Source organism: Adiantum capillus-veneris, chromosome 27 (genome assembly GCF_014529385.1).
Source record: "Adiantum capillus-veneris isolate H3 chromosome 27, ASM1452938v2, whole genome shotgun sequence".
In the NCBI taxonomy this organism is placed as follows: domain Eukaryota; kingdom Viridiplantae; phylum Streptophyta; class Polypodiopsida; order Polypodiales; family Pteridaceae; genus Adiantum; species Adiantum capillus-veneris.
Genome location: NC_140957.1, coordinates 111,244,510 through 111,266,322, shown reverse-complemented (window position 1 = coordinate 111,266,322; position 21,813 = coordinate 111,244,510). Strand labels below are relative to the sequence as shown.

Below are 21,813 nucleotides of genomic sequence, written 5' to 3'. Positions count from 1 at the left end.
ACTACTACAGCCACACACAGCTACACAGACAGAGGGGAGACAGTCGCAGCTCACAGACTTCTTTCAGAGGATTGCCGCCCCTCCCTCACCAGACACTCAGAGGGGAGTGACACTCCCACAGGCGGAGGTGAGCCGAGCTAGACGACGACCACGAGTCACAGGCTACAGGGGCGCGAGCTCCCACCACCGACAGATCGAGGAGATCCGAGCCCGGGAGCGCCATGCCACTGAGGAGCGAGTGGCCCAGATGAGGGCCGACCCGACAGCTTTCATCCGGGTAGCCTTGGCACCAGACCCGCCCATGTACCACATCTTACATCCCCCCATTAGTACAGGATGGAGCTAGATAGCTTGCTGCATTCTCATGATTGTACTACCTTGAGCATATAGACATGCATATACCCCTAGAGATAGAGCTACATCCCTCCTCAGATACCCCACTACCTACATTCAGTTCAGTTCAGTTTTGTTTCATTTGTCTTTCCGATAGACGGATGACATACACACCATGTACATTTGATTTGTCTCATAGGCCGATTTCGGCCTGACATAGACGTTAAAAATCTTTCTTTCTTTCTGTCTCTCTCTCTCTCTCTCTCTCTCTCTCTCTCTCTCTCTCTCTCTCTCTCTCTCTCTCTCTCTCTCTCTCTCTCTCTCTCTCACAGTTCAACTGTTTTGAAGTGCTTAAAGTTGTCTCGTCTCCTCTTTTCCGTTGGCACATAGTGCCCTCCCGTCACAGTGGTATCAGAGCTCCAATCCTGTGCTTTTCTGAAAGCATACTGGTCCTACCAAAGAACAGGCAGAGCATAGTGATGTTTATGGATTCAACAATGTACCTGCAATTTCTTCTCGACGAGCTTCGCGACAGACTTTATCAGAGTATACAACCTGTGAACAAGGTTATAATTACATATGTGGGTCCAGGCCAATTGTAGCTGAGTTTGCAAAGGCATTTGCAGGAAGGATGATATATTCTCAGGGTATGATCAGTCCCAACTAGCAATGGAAAGCAGGGGCTTGACTACCAAAAGGACACCTTTGGGTTTGGTAAGGATGTGCACCTTACCTTAGGGAGCGACTAATTCAGATGCACATATGATGAATGTATGAAGAAAGTCCTACGTGACTTTATACCTCAAACTACGATGTCCTTTTTTTATGATGTGCCAATCAAAGGATGTGATGTAAGTGATATAGATGTGGCTCTGGACTCGAGGGGTGTCATAGGTATTTGGAAAAACATATCAAAGACTATGATCAAAGAGAAAGAAAGAAAGAGAAAGAAAGAAAGAAAAAAAAGATTAACCTTCTTTGGAGGCCAAAATTTAGCTTTAGGACAAATTAGATGCACCGTTGTTTACAATCCACTTTGAATACCCTGCCATAGATAGAAAGAAAGAAAGAAACCAAGAAAGATATATTCACATCAATTGAGGTGAAAATGGCTCATGAGACAAGTACAAGGTACAATTGATGATGATATCTCTCATCATAAAGTATGACAAAAAACGAAAGCATAGTCCTCACTGAAACCCTAGCTATATGAAACTCTCCTTCGATACACCACACGCTTATTATTGCCAATTAACACTTTGCACATAGAATAAAGACCAATCTTCGGAGAGAGAGAGAGAGGCACACCGTTGACCCGTAATGGCCCGGCCCCTTGACAGGAATATGTTCATTCCTCCATAATTACAAGTGTGTGGGCCGAAACTTTAGCATGGAATCACCATCAAACAAGTAAGAAAACAATCTTGTTGGTTTCCCTCATTTGCATGTGTTGCCCTTACAAGTACATACAAGAGTTGTAAGAACGCACCTATCTATGTGCCACCCCAAAGGCCTACCAATGAGTCATGCAATTGGTTGTTTACTCTCGCAAAACGAATGCATGAGAGTGATTTTCTAAAGAAAAATTCAGCAATGGCTTCCTCATGCGATCACATCACAGCACCTCCTCCAATGTCTTCCTTCCTCACATAAGCTTGAATGGGAGAGAGAGGTAGCATGTAGAGAGAGAGAGAGAGAGAGAGAGAGAGAGAGAGAGAGAGAGAGAGAGAGGGACCATGTAGAGGGCAATGGTGATGGTAGAGTAGAGGCTTCTTGGGCTGAGATTTTGAGAGTGATTTCAGCAATGAAGTGATCTCTAAAATGGGGGAAAAAGAGGCAGTTTTTATAGATGAACTTGGCACTTGAATAAGGAGGTCATGTGGTAGCATTACCACAAGTGTCTTGCCACTTGTCTAAAAAGATAAATTATCTTTGACAAGTGTCCTTACATGTCTCAAGTGTCTTGGCACAAGTGTTTTACTTTTTGTAAAAAGAAAAAAGGTTGAGTTGTCTTTTGTCTTTAACAAGTGTCTTTACACAGGTAACAAGTGTCTTTACACTTGTCTTTCTTTTGGAATACTCCTTTTAGATTCTTCTAGCCCTTGACTAGACGCTTCTAGAACATTCTAGAATCGGTGGAAAACAAATAACAAAAACGTCAATATGGGAATCAAATGATAGCTCTTTTCGAGTAAAATACCTAATGCTCAAGCATTTTTCAAAATAGCACTCAATGCAAGTCATCATGAATGTTTTACTCTGTGTGTGCCTAACGTAGATTCCATCTGTTCCATAATAGTGTCAATGGCAGTTCATACTTCCCCACTTAGGGATAGAAGTACGTTTATTCAATCGTAGTTCCGTAAACACAAGAACGTATGTCAAATTTGTAATCTTTTCGTGATTGATAGGTTCATATGCAAAGACTGATGACACTATAGTGGAAAAGAGAAATCTCCTGGAAGACAAATAGAAGAAAAAGAAGAGGGTGGGGTGGGGTGGGGGGGGGAATGAAATGAAATGTTATATCGAACGTCTTCAAAAGGCCAAAATGACCTATGAGACCAAACTCGTACAATCCTGATGAATCTGATACAATGTCAGGGTACAAAATAAAATGAAATGAGTTAAAATAAAGACTAAATGGCTAATGTCATGAATCTAAGCAGCTCAGAGTTGTGTAGCACTATAAAATGTGTGACAGTGAAACAATGGGTAGTACAATCTGAGTGTATGAACATCAATGTCCAAGGAGTCCAGCATTGGGTGCTCCCTGAGCATGTGCTACATCGGTCGCTGTAGAATATCATTAATATCGCCATAGTAAGTAATCGTACTGGGCATCTCGCATGTCTAGCAAAAGTGATTTGTATCCTCTATAGTGGTCTCCGTCTCGATGCAGTGAGGTACTCCCCCCCCTCGTCGTGGGCGTCTGGATCTCCCTAGCTCAACAGCCCGATCGAACAATGTACCTCTAGTGTGGGTGATATTTGGTCTCTACTGAGTGCTTTGCCCCTCTGTCTGCCCAATAGGTGTTTAAAGAAAACTGTGCTCTGCCTCTGAGATCTGTATACTCCATTGACTCCTAGCCATAAGGAAATCTGGGTGTTGATCTCCTAAGCCACTGTGTCGTGGTATTAAATACCATAACCTTGGTTTTGCCAAGGTTGACAGACAACCTATTATCATGGGCAACCACATGTAAAGCATCTAAATGATATTGCAACCCCTCTTGGGAATGAGAAATCAGCACAATATCATCAGCATATAACAACAACTAAATCTATGTTCCAGCCAATTGAGCTCCTCTTTCACCTCCTCTCTCAATGTAATCAAGAACCTCATCCTCATACATGCCAAAGACCAGAGTCGCAGATAGTGGTATCCTTGCTTCACCCAAATAATGGAGTGGACTACATCAAATAACCCCTCTGGGTACCTCTAATTGATTTGTAGAGTGCCATAATCCCCCGGATCAACTCCGTGGGTACCCCCATCTCCTGTAATGTGCTCATCAACCTGTCTCTAGGCACTGTATCAAATGCTTTGCGAAAATCCACAAAGCTACAAGAAATCCTCCTCCCATGTGATCTACCCTCCTCAATAATAGCTCTAGGCATCAGAATGTGATCAAGAGTAGAAAACCTCCGCCAAAAACCTGTTTGTCCCATTGCTCGCATGCCTGACCATCTTAATCCGGAGATGGTTTGCATCGGTCGCTGTAGCGCGGATAGTGTGTCATGCTCTCTACAGTGGGTGCTCCTCAATGCAATGTGCGTGACAATCTCACTCAAAACAAACTGAAAACAAAGGGACAATAGATAACGACTGAGCTCACAGAGACACAACACCAAACTAGAACATATGACTCGACTATCTCAAAGAACCGATACAGACTCTGGCGTGGCAGCACACTCAGCTCCAGCCCCGAACTCACAGGTACAATGGGGGTGTCGAGGCTCAGATGTGCAGGGATGGTGAAGACGTGCTGTGTGTATGGACTCCCTCTTAGAGGACGACGCTGGACCATATATGAAGAAGATAATCCACCAACGGCTCATAAATGCCAGCCACCTAAGCCAATCTCCATATTGAGTGGTGGTGGTGAGCTGGCCACGATGTCCACTAGAACCACCGTCGTATCCCTGCCACGTGTGGCTGGCCAGCCGAGAGAGTCTGTCCAGTGTGAACCAGACCAGACAACTGTACTAACTGTGTGTCCCTTGAAAGTGACACTGTAGCCTGCTACTACAGATTGCCCACCACAAGACTGCTCACCGTCCCGGTGAGAAGAAATACTAAAAAAACTTGAAAGAAAACCACTAGGTTTGCATCTGCACGTCCTTCTTGAAGCAGGTGCTCTGCCCAACCATGACCTTACATGCCTCAAAAGTGGAGTTAAAAACACTGCACTGCTTGCAAACACCTTAGGCCTTTGAATAGACAGGAACCCAGTATGATTGCATAGTCTAAGAATCCCAATTGGCAAAACAGACTAAGGCTCCACAGCAAAGAGATATGCTCGGTTTGCATCCAGCGCATCTTTATTCTCCATAACCATAGTGAGAGGAAAATGACCTAGTCCACGCTTGCAGATGAAGTTGCTCGAAAAGAGGATGACCAGAAGCTCGAGTAATATCACAATTAAGGTTAAGCTCCATCGTGATGGCAGAACGAAAAGCACTTACAACAACGGGATGGCAACCAAGTGAATGCTTGAAAGCCACAAGGAAATAGCCAAAATGCTCCTGAAGTGCACACTTCAGGGGAGTCGATTGAGGAATAGGAGGGGATTGGTAACTTGCTAAGGGGCTGATCAGCGGGGTGGGGAAAGAACTAGCACAGGCTGAGGCTGGGAGGGGTGGGGAGGGCTAGATAGGGGTGAGAGGGGGAAAGGGTAGGGGCGACGGAGAGACTGGGTGGGTAGGGGCGAGGGGAAGCTAGATAGGGGCGAGGGGTGGGAGGGGGTGGGTAGGGGCGAGGGGGAAGTGGGTAGGGGCGAGGGGTGAGTAGGGGGTAGGGGCGAGGGCTAGGTGGGGGTGGGTAGGGGCGAGGCCTAGGTAGGTAGGGGGTGGGTAGGGGCGAGGGGGAAAAGGGTAGGGGCGAGGGCTAGGTAGGTAAGGGCGAGGGGTGGGTAGGGGGGCGAGAGCAGTAAAGGGGGAGGGGCGAGGGCAAGATAGGGGGTGAGCGTGAGTGGACAGAGGGCGAGTGAGTGCGAGGGGAAGGGTAGGGTCGAGGGGATAGGAGACAGCAAACATTCATCTTCAATGCAAGGTATAGCTGGAAGAGAGGGGATAGGAGACAACAAACATTCATCTTCAATGCAAGGTATATCCGGAAGAGCTCGTGTTCCACTGTAGACGAATTCCGTGGTCCACTAGTTGAAAGAGGAGATGCTACAGAGCGCAGCAGTTGATGGAGAGCATGAGGAGGTATCATGAGCAAAATAGCTCTCATGAGCAGGGAATTCATAAAACTTGAAAGCAACATCCTTTTGGTTGTATCCGGTCTTGAGGAAGCTAGACACAGAGGAGAGCTTTGTTCTGGTCGGAGAAGCAGGCACAGGGGCTGATCGGGCTGATGGTGAAGGGGGGTGAACTCCTGTAGAGAGGATTTCTTTCCGCTTCTATGATTCTTCATAGGATCACCAAATTCAAAGGCTTCCACCAAGGGCGCATCAAGAGTATTCTCTATGACCTGCAACCTTTGAGCTGGCTCAGGTGGCTCATTAGGTTTAGTTACTGTGGAACATTGGAAGAGGGTGTAACTTCAGGCCAAGAGTGAATAGAGACTCCATAACAAGGCATAGATTTGGTAGCATCCAACCACTCCAACAGATCCTCATCTGACCGTCCGGTGGAGTAGGCTGTTCCAATTCGAGGCTGGTTGCTAGGGACAAAGAACTATGTTGCACGACAGAATCCATGCCTCCTTCTAGGCGAATTGGTTGCATCGGGGAGCCAGGAGTATGTATCCACATGGCATCGTTTCCCCAATCATGAAGTGCTTTAGTGTGTCGCAGCCATGGTCTGCCGATGAGCAAGGGAAATCCACCCTCTACCTCTGGAAGACCAACCACAACAAAATCCAAACTAAAAGTGAAATCTTGTACCTGCAGAGGCACCTCTTCCACTATGCCCACAGGGCATACTGTCCCCGGCCAATGTTACTGTGAAAGGGGCAGGTTGAGTAGGCTGCAGGCCTAAAGCCATCATAATGAACTCAGGCATCATATTGATGCCAGATCCACAATTAATCCTGTAAATTGTTGCCCCAAGACGGACACTGTCAGGCGAGGGCTTCTATAATCAGTGAGGGGAGCAGCTGGATTGGATATCATATAGGACTTTGATGGTCGCATTGGGAGGTGCCCGCCACTAGGACTTGCTCTGGGGTAAAGTGACTGAATAACAGCAAGGGTGTCACTTCTAAAACTCGCATCTAGTCGCAGCATGTCATAGAGGGACACTTGTTGGAAGGTGTTCTACAAGACTGTCTCCGCTGTAAGATTTTCTTGTTCTACCAGTGGTTCTCGGGTACCTTGATCTTCTGTAGATCGGAAATTGCTTCCAAGAAAGCTTCATCAAGATTGGAGAGCAAAGATTTGGATTCTTGCTTGCCACTGGGTGATGACTTGTCAGCAGCTGACGGCAGGGTATCCACTGTTGGAAGAATGTGTGGGAGAGTTGAACGTGTTGAAATACTAAGACCGAGAGCAGCTCTCTGGGCCCGAGTGAGAACACCCGATGGCTCCTCTACCAATTGCAACTTATTTTGAGGGGTAACCACGTGGGTAGTAGGGGGCGGCTGAGGAACGGTGCTAACTGCTATCAGATTGAGCTTGGGAAAGGTAAACTCATTCTGGCTTTGACTTAGGTTCGAAGCCGTGGATGCATGAAGTTTAGGGCAATCCTTACTGTAGTGATCCTTCATTTCAGGGCAATGACAACAGGGAGGGGACCCTTCGGGCAGAGGGCATTTACTTTGGTAATGACCATATTCCCCGCATCTGTAGCACAAAATGGGCCGATTCAATGGGTGAGTGGAAAGAGGAGGTGGTCCTTGCTTCTGGTGCATGGAGTTGGAGGTGGAGGCATAGAAGCTGTGAGGTGGGGAGGGAGCATGGGTGTAATAAAAGCTCCGAGAGGAAAAGTGCTCTGCATACCTTGCATAGGAGGGGCTGACAATAAAGGTGGCATGTGGTGTGGATGGCCATAGGGAGAAACCATATTGGATGAAGGTGCTGGCCCTTGTTGAAGAGTAGGAACAAGACTTTGTTGTATTTGTCGCAATCCCTTGAGGTAGTAGTAGTCCTTGTCCTCATGCCCAGACTTTTCGCAGAAGTGGCAATAAGCACGAAGGGGACAGTCCTTTGGAGGATGTCCTGGAGAGCGACACGAGCTGCACCCATACCATAGCTTTAGTCTCCTGCTAAGACCGAAGCTCTTCTATCTCTCTCTTGATTTGATCCAAAGCCTCGTGATGTGGGGGCTTCTCCTGTTTAAGAGAGATTGATTTCTCCTCTTGAAGAGCGCGTTGTAGTTTTAGGGCTTAAAGTTCCCTCCGTAAAGAAGTCAAAGGGTCAGCAGGACTCTCCAAGAGTACAGAGGCAGTTTCTACCTGAGAAGAGTTTGTAAACAGCTTCCTTGCCCCCTCTATCCTAGTAGCAGCCGCAACAAACTCCTCCAAGGTGGCATCAGGTCGGAGATTCTCTCTTAGTTTTTGCTGAGAAGTCTTTGGAAGAGCCTTCTCTACCGATTCCTTGACCATGAACTCACCTGGTGGTTGAGAAGGCTTGGCAACCAGAGACTTGGTTTTAGTCATGAGTTCTGCAAAAGTCTCCTATGGCTCGAGCACCATGTTGGCCAACTCATCCAAAACTTTGGTAGTCACCTGGCCTGAATGCTGCACAGAATTGTTGTCGTAAAGTTGCCCAAGTTGCAAAATGGTTCTCTGCAAACGGACTGTACCATTTATCTGCTAAGCCATCCAAGGTAGAGAGAAAGAGTACCAAATAAGCATCTTCTCTATTAAGACCACGACCTCTACAGAGAGATACAAACCTCCTTGCATGGTCGTCTGCATCTTCTGAGGAGAGTCCCTTGAAGGTAGGAAACTTGATGTTTACCTTGGCCAAAACACTGGTCAACGGCTCCATGGCTTCTTGCTCAGGAATCTGTTGCTCAATAGCTTGCTGTAACAAAATGGGGGAGAGCTTCACTGGGGAAGGTGACCTGGAAGATGCTGAACTTGATGGAGGAATGGATGAGGCTGTATGTGGAGGTATGGGAGATGAGGTTGGTGGACTTCTACCAGGTACCAAGGGTAGACGCCTTCTGTTGTAGTACTTCAGAGGACTTCAAAGTGCGCTTTGACGCTCAAATGACCGCCTTGTATGTGTCATGCAGTGACCACCAACCCAACCAAACTTTGGGCAAGAAGACCCTTAACTGGCTGAACACAGGTCTAGACTCTACTAGACCAGGCGAGTGACTAGATCAGGGACCAGGGAAGGACTGGACCACGACGAGGAGGAACTAGACCAGGACAGGAAGGACTACACCAGGGACGAGGGTTGGTTGTGGACCAGGGCAAGAGCTAGTTGGACCAGGGCGAGAGAGGACCAGACCAGCACGCTACACAGTGCCAGGCAAAGTAGGCGAAGCTAGGTAAAAACCAACTAGCTTCACGATTTGTACCTCAACAAAGAGAGAGACTTTAGTTGAGGTCCCACCGTGATCGCCAAATGAGAGCACCTGTAGTGCAGATAGTGTATCGTGCTCTCTACAATGGGTGCTCCTCAATGCAATGTGCGTGACAATCTCACTCAAAAAAAACTGAAAACAAAGGGACAATAGATAACAACTGAGCTTACAGAGACACAACAGCAGACCAGAACATATGACTCGACTATCTCAAAGAACCGAGATAGACTCTGGCGTGGCAGCACACTCAGCTCTAGCCCCGGACTCATAGGTACAATGGGATGTCGAGGCTCAGATGTGCAGGGATGGTGAAGACGTGCTGTGTATGGACTCACTCTTAGACGACGACGTTGGACCATATATGAAGAAGATAATCCACCAATGGCTCATAAATGTGAGCCACCTAAGCCAATCTCCAAATTGAGTGGTGGTGGTGACCTGGCCACGATATCCACTAGAACCACCGTCGTATCCCTACCACGTGTCGCTGCCCAGCCCTCCATCCAGTGTGAAGCAGACCAGACCAACTATACTAACTGTGTGTCCTGTGAAAGTGACACTGTAGCCTGCTACAGTCGCTGCATGATCATGTCGATGTCCTCCATGGTGAGAGTTTGCATAACCCTCCTTCATATCACTGAATCTCTAGTAGATAGGTCCAAGACGTCTTTGATCCTGGTATCTGCTAGAGGCCCAAAACCCTCTCTATAGAGGCACTGAAAGTGGCCACGTATCTCATAATATGTTGTACAATGGCATATGTAGTGGAGCTCTGTCTGTGGCTCTCTCTTACACAACTTGCACAACTTGGCCTCAGCTGAGATACCTCAAAATTAGTTAGCCTCAACGTCCAATTACTGTGGTGATGTCTGAATTTGTCCAATAGCACATCGTAAGCCGTGGTACAGGTGAGTGTTCATGTAGGTAGCCCTAGATAAGAGCCCATCCTCTATGAGCTAGAGAAATGTCTTTGTATGTAGTCGTCTTCGTGCCCAGCTCCTGTATAGGCTGTATATATCTCCTCCGGGTATCCAACTGAAACATATCATGTCGTATAAGTCTAGTGACCTCCCTCTGTGTAAGAGAGGGAGAGAGGGAGGGAGATATGATATGATATGGTATATTAACGTCTTCAAAAGGCCAAAATGACCTATGAGACCATCAGATACAAAGTGGTGAATCTAATGCAATGCCTGAAGTACAAGTACAAAAAAGTACTGAATGTAAAATGTGAAAATGAAAATGAAGTGTGAAATGTGAAATGTGAAATGTAGAATAGGCCCTCAATGACACTTTGGTGTCGTGCTAGAATGCCTCTGATCCTTTGCTGGAGAGAGAAATGAAATGTTATATTAACGTCTTCAAAAGGCCAAAGTGACCTATGAGACCAGAAAGTTACAATGTGGTGGATCAGATACAAAGTCAGAGTAACAAAATGACAAAACAAATATAGTGTGGAATCCTGGACTGCTAGGTGTGAACGGGGCAGAGCAGCTAGCTGGGGTAGCTAAATCACAAGAGATCCAGCATCGGTCGCTAGCGGATCTCATCAATCTCCTCCATGGTCAGAAGTCTGACCGGGCGTCGTGCATGTCGGGCCAAAGTGATCCGAATCCTTTGATGCAGCCTCCATAGGTGCTGTGTAGTCCTCCGCAATCGTGGGCGTCTCGATCTCCCCAGCTCGATTGCCCGGTCGATCAGTGTACCTCTGGTGTGAGGCGACAAGCTCTGCTGTGGTAGTAGCTCCTCCGGGTGTCCAGTGTCTACTCTAAAGAAGTCTGTGATGTGTCTCTGAGACTGGCTAGCCTCTCCTCTCATCAGGCTCTCTCTGTGTCGGCGTAGCTCGAGTAGAAACAAACCCAAGCATCTCTTATCCTCGTACTGCATGACTCTGGAGAGTGGTCCAAAGCCCTCTCTAAACAAGCAGTGGAAGCGGCCTCGTATCTCGTAGTAGATGGGGCAGTGGCATGTGTAGTGCAACTCTGTCTCTGGCTCTATGCCACACACGGGGCATGTCCTGGCCTCTGTTGGTACTCCATTGTATCTCCCAGTCTCGGTCCGCAGCTGGTGTGAAGATGTGCGTATCTGGCCAATAGCACATCGTATCCCATGAGACAAGTGAGTGTCCATGTATCTGGGCCTAGTCACAAAACCGTCCTCTGTAAGCTAGAGAAGATGCTCTCTGTAGAAAGCCATCTTCGTGCCCAGCTCCTGTGCTGGCTGTATCCATGTCCTCCTAATGTCTAGCTGAGCCAGGTCCTGTCGGATGAGCCTGGTGATCTCGGACTGTGTAAGAGTCAGAGAGGGTGCCTCTAATGAATACTGGAAGGGAGGCAATCTGTCTATGCTAAACCCATGCGCCTGAAACCATGATGTCATTTCACCATACCAGCATGATGTATCTCCCAGCATGGCTAACTGTCGAGAGGACTCAAGTGCAAGGCGGGCATATCTGTCTCTCGGAAGTTCCCACATGCGGTGTATGAAGGAGACAGATCTGGTAAGCGTCTCGACAGTGGGGGAGCAGCTAGCTCTGCTCGGATAATGGCACGTGGTACTGAAGCCTTGGCTCTAATGAGCCGCGAGATCATAGAGACCAGAGGTTTCTCCACGTCCCCCCACCCATCAGTGCGACCTGTCCTCCCGTGATGATCCAATGAAGGTCCCCATATCTCAGCTCCATAGAGCAATGCAGACGCCACTAAAGTGTCAAATAGCGAGAGCTTCCTCCGAGGCTCCTGAAACTGAACCTGTGAGCATATCCTCTCCAATCTGCCCAATGCTGCATGGGCTCTGGCCAATCTAGTCTTTGCTGCTCTCCTCAGTCAAAATGCTGGTCCACTAAAAACCACTCCAAGGTAAGTGTAAGCATCTGTATACTCCACTATCTCCTGGCCGTATGTAATGCGGGCACTGATCTCCTGACCCCCCTTTGCGCAGGTCTACAGACTCACGCAGGCCCCCCCCTCAGCAATCTCATCAGCACTCACCTGCTATGGTTAGCTTTCAAAACAGTGGCAGCATAGAGCAAACACGAGCATTCGACTGCATCTATTATAGGAGATTGTATCTGTAGGGGTGTGTGATTTCAGAATTTTTCAGCATGCAGGAAATGCAGGAAATTCAGAAATTGCAGGTTCAGCAGAAAACTCAGAAAATTCATAAATTGACGATTTGAAAGTGCAAAGAGTGCGAATGTATGCTTAATGTGGGTAAGCATGTATGCATAGTGCGGAAGTGCTTGTGCGTATAGTGTGGTCCCCTTTTTACCGTCGCAATCCCCTCGTTTTTGGCGGCGACCAATCATGAGGAAGCAGAATGATAAACCAGATGCTTTAGAAGATGCAAAAATGTAAAGAAGAAATGACAGAAACTATTAACAAGATCAACCGCAACCTGCTAGGCAAAATAAAAATACTCGAAGATCGTGTGTTTGCCCAAGACGAAGAGATTGCGTCACTCAAGAAGGCGCTCGCAGAGGCACAATCACGAAACACACTTGAGGAGGGAGAACTGCAACCCTCAGTAATAGAAGAACTAAACTCAATCAAAGAGCAAGTGCGAGCCAGAGAGAGAGAGAGAGAGAGAGAGAGAGAGAGAGAGAGAGAGAGAGAGAGAAAGAGAAATGAAATGAAATGTTATATTAACGTCTTTAAAAGGCCAAAATGACCTATGAGACCAAAGCGTTACAATGTGGTGAATCTGATACAAAGTCAAAGTAACAAAATGAAATGATAAAATGATAAAATAAAAGCACTATGGGATCCTAAACTGGTAGGTGTGAGCTAAGCAGCTAGCTGGGATAGCTAAATCACAAGTCGCAAGAAATCCAGCATCGATCGCCAACGGATCTCATCAATCTCCTCCATGGACAGTAGTCTGACCGGGCATCGTGCATTTCTGGCCAAAGTGATCCGAATCCTCTGATGTAGCCTCCGTCGATGTTGTGTAGTCCTCTGCTGTCGTGGGCATCTGGATCTCCCCAGCTCAGTCACTCGATCGATCAATGTGTCTTTGGTGTAAGGCGACATGATCTGTTGTGGTAGTAGCTCCTCTGGGTGTCCAGTGTCTGATCTAAAGAAGTGTGTGATGTGTCTCTGAGACTCGCTAGCCTCTCCTCTCATCAGGCTCTCTCTGTCTGCGCAGCTCGACTTGGAACAAACCCAGGCATCTCTGATCCTCGTACCTCATGACTCTGGAGAGTGGTCCAAAGCCCTCTCTGAACAAGCAGTGGAAGCGGCCTCGTATCCCGTAGTAGATGGGGCAATGGCACATGTCTCAGGCTCCATGTCACACAAGGTGCATGTCCTGAACCTCTACTGGCACTCCGCTGTATCTCCCAGTCTCGATCCGAAGCTGGTGTGAGGATGTGCATATCTGGCCAATGGCACACCGTATCCCATGAGACAAGTGGGTGTCCATGTATCTGGGCCTCGTCACAAAACCGTCCGCCGTAACCTGGAGAAGATGCTCACTGTAGAAAGCAATCTTCGTGCTCAGCTCCTGTGCTGGCTGTACCCATGTCCTCCTGGTGTCTAGCTGAGTCAGGTCCTGGCGGAAGAGCCTGGTGGTCTTGGACTGTGTAAGAGTCAGAGAGGGTGCATCCAGAGAGGGTGCATCCAGTGAATACTGGAAGGGGGGCAATCTGTCTCTACTGAACCCATGTGCCTCGAACCATGACGTCATCTCCCCATACCAACATGTTGTGTCTCCCTGCCTGGCTAACTGTCGAGAGGACTCAAGTGCCAGGTGGGCGTATCTATCTCTGGGAAGTTCCCACAAGCGGTGTATGAAGGAAACAGATTTGGTGAGCGCCTCAACTACTAGTGGGGGGGCAGCTAGCTCTGCTCGGATAATGGCACGTGGTACTGAAGCCTTGGCTCTAATGAGTCGAGAGATCATAGAGACCAGAGGCTTCTCCATGTTCCCCCATCCATCAATGCGACCTGTTCTCCCGTGATGATCCAATGAAGGCCCCCATATCTCAGCTCCATAGAGCAATACACAAGCCACCAAAGTGTCAAAGAGCCAGAGCTTCATCCGAGGCTCCTGAAACTGAACATGTGAACACATCCTCTCCAATCTCCCCAATGCCGAATGGGCTCTGGTCAATCTAGTCTCTGCTGCTCTCCTCAAAGAAAATGCTGGTCCACTAAAAACCACTCCAAGGTAAGTGTAAGCATCTGTATATTCCACTGTCTCCTGGCCATATGCGAATGCGGGTGCTGACCTCCTGATCCACTGTGGGGTGGTATTAAATACCATGACCTTGGTTTTACCAAGGTTGACAGACAAGCCACTTTCATGGGCAAACCTATGCAACGCTTCCAAGTGACGTTGCATCCCCTCCGGAGAGTCTGAGATCAACACAATATCATCAGCATATAACAATAGCGAAATCCATGTCCCTGACAGCAGTGCACCTCTATCACCATCTCTCTCAATGTAGTCAGAAACCTCATCCACATACATACCAAATAGAGCGGGCAGCCCTGCTTCACTCCAATAGTGGAGTGAACCGGTGTAGATAGACCCTCTGAGGTGCGTACATGCCCTACCACTGATCTATACAACGCCATGATCCTCCAAATGAGCTTTGTGGGTACTCCCATCTCCTGTAATCTGCGCATCAATCTACCTCTGGGTACTATGTCAAATGCTTTGCGGAAGTCCACAAAGCTACAATAGAGGTGCATCTATAGTCTACTGAAAGGGGGGGAGCCTGTCCATAGAGAAACCATGTAGCTCAAACCAAGCTGCCATCTATGCATACCAACATGATGTATCTCTCTGTGTTGTCAAGTGCCATGAGGACTACAAATCCAGCCAAGCATAACAATCTGTGGGAGCTCTCTATTAGCTGTGTATGAATGCCACTAATATCATTAGAGCCTCCACCACCAAAGGAGGGGCAGCCAGCTCTACTCAGATGATTGCATGGGGAGTCAAGGCCTTAGCCTTGATGATCCTCGAGATCATGAAGATAAGTGGCCTCTCCATGTCTCACCACCCATATGTCCATGCTGACAACTATGATGGTCACTATATCTGCACTCCTTAGTCCTATCTATATAAACAAAATAGTTGACAAGACTTCACAATAAATGCTTTTTACCTCCAAAGCTCATGCAAGCTACCACATAAGTTAACAATGCGTTCTGCATCCACTGACATTAAAGTTTGTATCTCGCCATTAGAGAAGCTGCTCCGATCTGATAAGCTCACATGTAAAGCCTGATTCATCACATTTAATGAAGAGCACAGAATCAGTTGCAACATATTTTCCAACTTACTCTTCATTGCATTATGAAAAGCTCTTGTACTCTGTGGTAAATAAGCATGATAATGCTTGCTCGCAGTTGTAACTTAAGTTTGGCGACCAAGAAAGTGTATTGTGTTCCCAAGAATGCTCTGAAGGACAGTGGACACTTGAATATGTATGAGAGAACAAACACACAATTACTCATTGTAAATCAAGCCATGTGAAGCTTCAAATTTGTGTTACCGTAATGCAGACATAATGCCGATGCCAATAGCACACCAGTAGGCTAATTGTGCATTCTCTATAGACCCTGTTTAGTATTAACATCCAGAAACAAAATATAACTACGCATTTGTTGTTTTTTAACACCCAGGAAAGGCCAGACAACCGGAGATTTTGCGCAGAAATTTTACCTTTTTCCATATTTCCAACGATTGCATGTAGCAGTAGTGGGCCAGCAAAGCCAGAGGCATCATTCAGCACCTGAAAATCAGGCAAGACAATATACAATTATTATCATCTCGCTTTACAAAGAGACGGTAGTCAATCAAATCTTGAATCTTCACTCCAAATTTCAATGTGTATGCTCTTAAGATCTGGAGAAAAAGTAACAAGCTTCTTAGATGAAAAATAGAATGACAAAATGTGGAAGAGGGTGGATAAGTAAAGAATATACTTAAGGAAAAGAGCACTTACAAGCGGGGTGCGAATTTTCCAAAATGATAATATGGACACTTAACTATAATGAGAGGAGTAATACCTTAACAATGCCAATATACAAATATTGCTGACGATACACTAGATAGATAGCATGAAATAAAGAGCTCTGGTATCCTTTCAGTCTTTGTTCCTCCGCCCATGATGTTAGTACATATTTTGAGCAAGTCCGAGGATGTAAATTCTCAGGTAATGCAAATAAGTCATCATATTCTAGCTGCCGTGTTGTACCAAGGTCCATCAGAGGTGTAACCCATGTAAAAAGTAGGACTTCCCAAAGTGACTTTCCCTGCCAATGTTCAAAACCGCTTGTCACTTCTTAATAACAACATAATGTTGGCTCAGTGAAGGGCATTCAAGAAGTAGACTTTTATGCACTATTCACAGGCGAAACCATGGAAAACAAGCTATGCCATGTCATGCTTGTCAGACAGACAACAAAAGCCGGTTGTCTCTCAATGGCTGTATTGCTGTTAAACATCATCCTCAAGTAAATTTATTTGACCTATTCTCTGTTCCACCTTATTAACTACAACTGTATGTATGCTACAAGAACGTTCGGTTGGATCTAGGTGCCTGTGAAAGGCACATACCATAAAGGATGAGCCATGATCTTTTTGTGAATTCTTGGTATCAAGAAGAGACTCATGTAGAAGAGGAAACTCCCTGAAATTAGACAAAAATGTTAATTTGACTTGAAGTTCTTGGGATCATGACAAATGAATTTTTTTGAAAAGAAAGCCTCAGATAAAATACAAGATGATGTAAACAATGCAAACAGAGAATCCTTTTTTATGAGTTAGCTAGAACTGTGAAACATTGTAACAGACAGAGGACCAATTTCAGTAAATCATAGCGAGTCCAACGAAAACAGACTAAATCAAGGAAATTCCTGAGCTTTTATTTTGTGTACAGCTTGAGAGAAACCAAAAAATTATCAGTTCTGAACTGTTCAAGCTCGCTGCTGCTGTCCGCCCTCGCCTTCCTTCCCCCTCGCACTCCTCCTTCTCCCCCACCCCCTAGCCCTCACCCCCCCCCGCCCGGCCATGCAGAGCCCACCATCTGACTTGCTCTATCGCCAAGAAAGCAAGTGAGCCTTGCAGAAGTGGTGGAGCGCCTTCAAGCCACCTTTGTCATCTGCAAGATTATCAGCATCCACTCCAGCAAAGGCGAGGTGTGTAACCTCCTCCACGCCCACCTTCTTGCGGAGGTGAGAAAGATAATCGACCTATAGCTCATTGGGCGTCGTTTCTGTCACGAGGACGTGGCAACTGCTAACCTTAGTTGTTAATTTCTTTCCAATGATTTTTGTTTTATTTTTGAGACCCTCTTTTTGAAGTTGCAAATGGTTGGACATTGTATGGCCAATGTGAATGGTAGTTTCACCCGCAGACGGGAAGTGGGTCGGCACTGGAATTCGTACAGTAAGAGGGTGTCTAGGCTCAATTCAAGATCATGTAGGTCCCCCCGTCGCACTTAGCAAGTTGGTGGATACTAGGAAGTGAACTTTTTTGAGACCCTCTTTTTGAAGTTGCAAATGGTTGGACATTGTATGGCCAATGTGAACGGTAGTTTCACCCGCAGACGGGAAGTGGGTCGGCACTGGAATTCGTATAGTAAGAGGGTGTCTAGGCTCAATTCAAGAGCATGTAGGTCCCCCCGTCGCACTTAGCAAGTTGGTGGATACTAGGAAGTGAACTCAATAAAGGCACAAAGCCAAGGTGGGATCACCAAAGAAAAGTAACCGACAGTTGGGCCACATTGCATTTTTGGATGCGGTCCCAATGGGGATAGATGGTCAGAAGACTAGTAGGAGCCCAACGGAAGCATCTCCTAAAAATTACGAGACTGCTATTATGGGCCATGAAATTTGTTCGCGTCATTACCTTCGCTATGACAAGGGGAACATTTTACAACTCTGCCGCAAAGTCAACTGAGCAACTAGTCGGGAGATTTTTAGGCGGAAACCCCGAAACGGGAAAATGCTTGTAATCGCGCCAAGTGGCACAAAAAAGGCATCTTCTCTATTTAGGCCCCGTCCTCTACAGAGGGATACCAACCTTCTAGCGTGGTCATCTGCATCCTCGGTGGAGAGTCCTTTGAAAGTCGGAAACTTGATGTTCACCTTAGCCAAAACATTGGTCAACTCCTCCATGGCTGTTTGCTCAAGAGCTTGTTGCTCAAGAGCCTGCTGTAACACAATTGGGGAAAGTGCATAAGGAGCGGAGGTAGATGCTTGGGGGGGTAGGGGTAGCATAGCTGGTGGACTTCTACTTGGCACAAAAGGCTGGCCCTTTTGATGGTAGTACTTTAGAGGGCTCGAAGTGGGCTTTGTCGATCTTTAGACTAACTTGTATGTGTCATGCACGAGCAACAAACCCACCCAATCTCTTAGGCAAGAAGAACCATGAACTCTAAACCCACTGGGCTAGACTCGACCTCACCAGTGAACTTGACACGGACTAGACATGCGAGACTAGGGGAGATGGTCGACTGTACTCGACCAACTAGACCAGTTAGACTTGCTGACTAGACGAGGGCCGGTGAAGCAGGTAGACCAGCCGAACCAGTTAGACCAGCTAGACTCACTGACTAGACCATGGCGAGTGAACCAAGTAGACAAGCCGAACAAGTTAGACCAGCTAGACTGGTTCACTAGACCAAGACCAAGGCAAAAGACCAAACCCAGTTAGGCCTTCGACCAGTACAATGTACCGGAGTGAGATTTTCGTCGAGGTCCCACCAGACGGGCCAAAAATGAGAGCACCTATAGCAAGAATAATGTATCGTTCTCTCTACCGTCGGTGCTCCTCAGTTAAATGTGCGTAAAACCTCACTCCAACATAATGATAAGCATAAACAATGAACAACAGAGGAAACTCAAATGACTCGACAGTAGACTCTAAACAGCATGGGACTCAAATAACTCATGTGAACCAGTACAAACTCTGGCTTGCAGCACGCTCAGCTCCAAGCCCAGGACTCACGGGTACAATGGGGGTGTCAAGGCTCAATTGTGCAGCGAGGGTGAAGATGTATGTTGCTAGACTGAGCATACGACGCTCGACTCAAGACTCAAGACTCATAGAATCACCTAACAGCATACCAAGACTAAGCAAATATGAGCATATATACAAAAAGGCAGCCAGAAGATAACTCAAATACCCCTAGCACTCCAGCCGTGCCTATCTCCAAATCCTGGCGGGGAAGAATTCTGTAGCGGAGATAACGTGCCGTGCTCTCTATAGTGTGTGCTCCTCAATGCAATGTGCGTGAAGTCTCACTCCAACAGCATGCAAACAGTGTAGACAATGAATAACATAGCAAACATAGCGACTAAACAGTAAAACCTTAACAGCATGAGACTCGACTAACTCAAATGAACCAGTACAGAGTTTGGCATGGCAGCACACTCAGCTCCAAGCCCAGAACTCACGAGTACAATGGGGTGTCGAGGTTCAAATGTGTAGGGTGGTGCAAACAAGCTGTACGTGAACTCAGGAGCAGACTCGAAACGCTCAACCATACAAAGTAGATGATGATGATCATGACTCCAACCACACTTGTATATCCCCTAGAAAGCCACCAGTGGCGAGCGGATATCCCAATCTAGCTAAGCCTATCTCCAAACTGAGGTGGTGGTGATCTAGCCATGGTGTCCACTAGACCACCATCCGTATCACTTGCCATGTGTCTTTGCCCAAGCGAGAGTCCGTCCAATGTGAACTCTTGACCAACTTTAACTAAGTGCCAGTCCTATGGCAGTGATAATGTAGCCCTTGTCAGTGTAGCCCTGCTACAAGTTGCTCGTCACAAGACCACTCACCGTCCCGCTGAGAGAGAGCACTGAAACTAGAGAGAACAGTGAAACAAGCAAACAAGCAAGAAAAATACAGCCCACTCTGACTGAAGAAGTTGATGTGTGGAGAAGATATTGAGTTCCTAGGAGGAAGGCACCAATGAGGAAATGTAGATATTTGCAAAAGATGATCTAGTATAGGCAGCTCTACCACAATGGAGTAGGTGGTACAGAAAGCAACTGAAGAAGGCCCTAGTTTGCAACAAAATCCCCGAAAGACACAAAAGATAGTGTAAATGCAGCCAAAACGGCGAAGGGGCTTTAGCATACACAAGGCAAATAGGGTAAAGGAGTGAGCGGGGAAAAGTAAATGGGGGGAGGCTAGCACACAGGGTATAGGAGTGAGGGGAAAGGTAACTGGGGAAGGGCTAGGGGTGAGGGGGTGGATAGGAGCGAGGTAGGCTAGGGGGTAGGTAGGTGGGGGGGGGGGATAGGGGCGAGGAGGGTCAGGGGGTAGGTAGGGGCGAGGAGGGGAGGGAGGGTGGTGAGGGGCGAGGGGGGTGGTGAGGGGTGAGAGGGGAAGGGAAGGGGCGGTAGCGACGAGGGTACAGGGTGGTGAGGGGCGAGGAGAGAGGGAGGGGATGGGTAGGGGCGAGGTGAGGGAGACGAGGTTGAGAGTGTGTGAGAGTGGTGGGTAGAAGCAAGGGGTAGAGGATAGGGGGTGGGTAGGTAGTTTTTGTCACCACCGTGTGACTACTATCTATCCTTTTTGTTGATTTCTTTCTTATTATTTATTTACTTTCACTTTTTGGAAACACCCCTCGAGAAATCTAGTTGCCCTGCATTGCATAGCTAGTGTGGAACTGTCCGGAGGGAGTCCAAGCCTGAGGGCAAGAGAGAGAGCACTAGGGTTGGACAAAGACTATGGTTAGCCAAAGTGGGGTCATTGACTAGCCAAAGTGGAATTCTTTGCTACAGAGGCTACATTTCAGTTTTGGGTGTGGCTGCAGTGTACAAAGGGGGTCAAATGACCTAGAAAGATACAATGGCAACATCTCCTCAAATTTAGGGAACTGCTATTTTGGGACCTGAAAATGTGTTTGCGTCATTACCTCCCGAATGACAAGGAGAACATTTTCTTACTCTGCCGTGAAGTCAACTGGGCAACCGGTTGGGAGATTTTTAGGCGACAACCCCGAAACGGGAAAATGCTTGTAAATGCGCCAAGTGGCACATTTTGGTGCACTTTCCTCATGCAAGAGAAGGTGGCGCTGAATTTGAAGAGCAAAGAGGCTCATTTTCAGATTTTGTCACAGGTTAAGAGCTATGGAGTGCTTCCTTTCGCTCCTATGTACAGTGCGGTGCCAGGAGTGATGCCCTGCACGCTACGCACTGCCCTCTCTCTCCCCTATGGCAGTATGTTATGCCCCACTAGTGGGCTTTTCAATTGACCAATGTACAGTTGTGTGGGTTCATGCACGATTGCCGAGGCAAGAGCCTCTTGCACAGGATTAGCTAGCGGCTAATCCCCCGCAGGTACAGGTCAATTCGAAGAGGTTTCACGCCAGAAATCTTGTCCGATTCAATGGCAAGTAGCCCTACAGGTGCGGGAGCTCGAGGACTTGCTACGGATATGCTGCCGAAAGTATAGTGTGTCCTAGTATATACGAATATGTATCCTAGTACAGTTATGCTGCCGAAATCGGGCTGGAACAGTTGAAATTCAGCCGAGTTTGTGCCGGACAGCTTGTACGGAACCACAGCGTTTATTCCCTCTTTTGAACAATAAAGAAATACCAAAAGGGGCGCCTAAGTTAGGGGCCAATCTGGTGTCGGTCTACTTATACAGGTGCAATCTAGCAGCCTGTATCCCTCTCCCCTTTGTTGTGTCTTGAAAGTACAAGTAAAGTGGGCGACAAATTAACTGGGTGAAAGCAAATAAGGTTTAAGTCTAAAGTCTACCGCCCTTCTTGAAAGTACAGGCCGGTTTCATGGTT

At 47.2% G+C, this 21,813-nt stretch overlaps 1 protein-coding gene across 16 annotated transcripts in view; it reads right to left on the bottom strand.

The window, feature by feature from the left end:
- The window catches only part of ABCC13 (multidrug resistance-associated protein 11), a 187,719-nt gene that overhangs the window by 99,685 nt on the left and 66,221 nt on the right, over nucleotides 1-21,813 (bottom strand). For 14 of the 16 annotated variants that reach the window (XR_015186743.1, XM_086502646.1, XM_086502652.1 and 11 more), the window contains 6 exons: nucleotides 16,611-16,683; nucleotides 16,061-16,306; nucleotides 15,714-15,783; nucleotides 15,544-15,610; nucleotides 15,362-15,449; nucleotides 15,154-15,272 (listed from right to left, as the gene is read on the bottom strand). Coding sequence is in view for 15 of the 16 variants with exons in the window: in XM_086502646.1 (XP_086358772.1) it covers nucleotides 15,154-15,272; nucleotides 15,362-15,449; nucleotides 15,544-15,610; nucleotides 15,714-15,783; nucleotides 16,061-16,306; nucleotides 16,611-16,683 (663 nt within the window). In the remaining variant the exon portion in view is untranslated. The remainder of the gene's footprint in view (nucleotides 1-15,153; nucleotides 15,273-15,361; nucleotides 15,450-15,543; nucleotides 15,611-15,713; nucleotides 15,784-16,060; nucleotides 16,307-16,610; nucleotides 16,684-21,813) is intronic. The other 2 variants (XM_086502657.1, XM_086502658.1) reach the window with 1 other exon arrangement.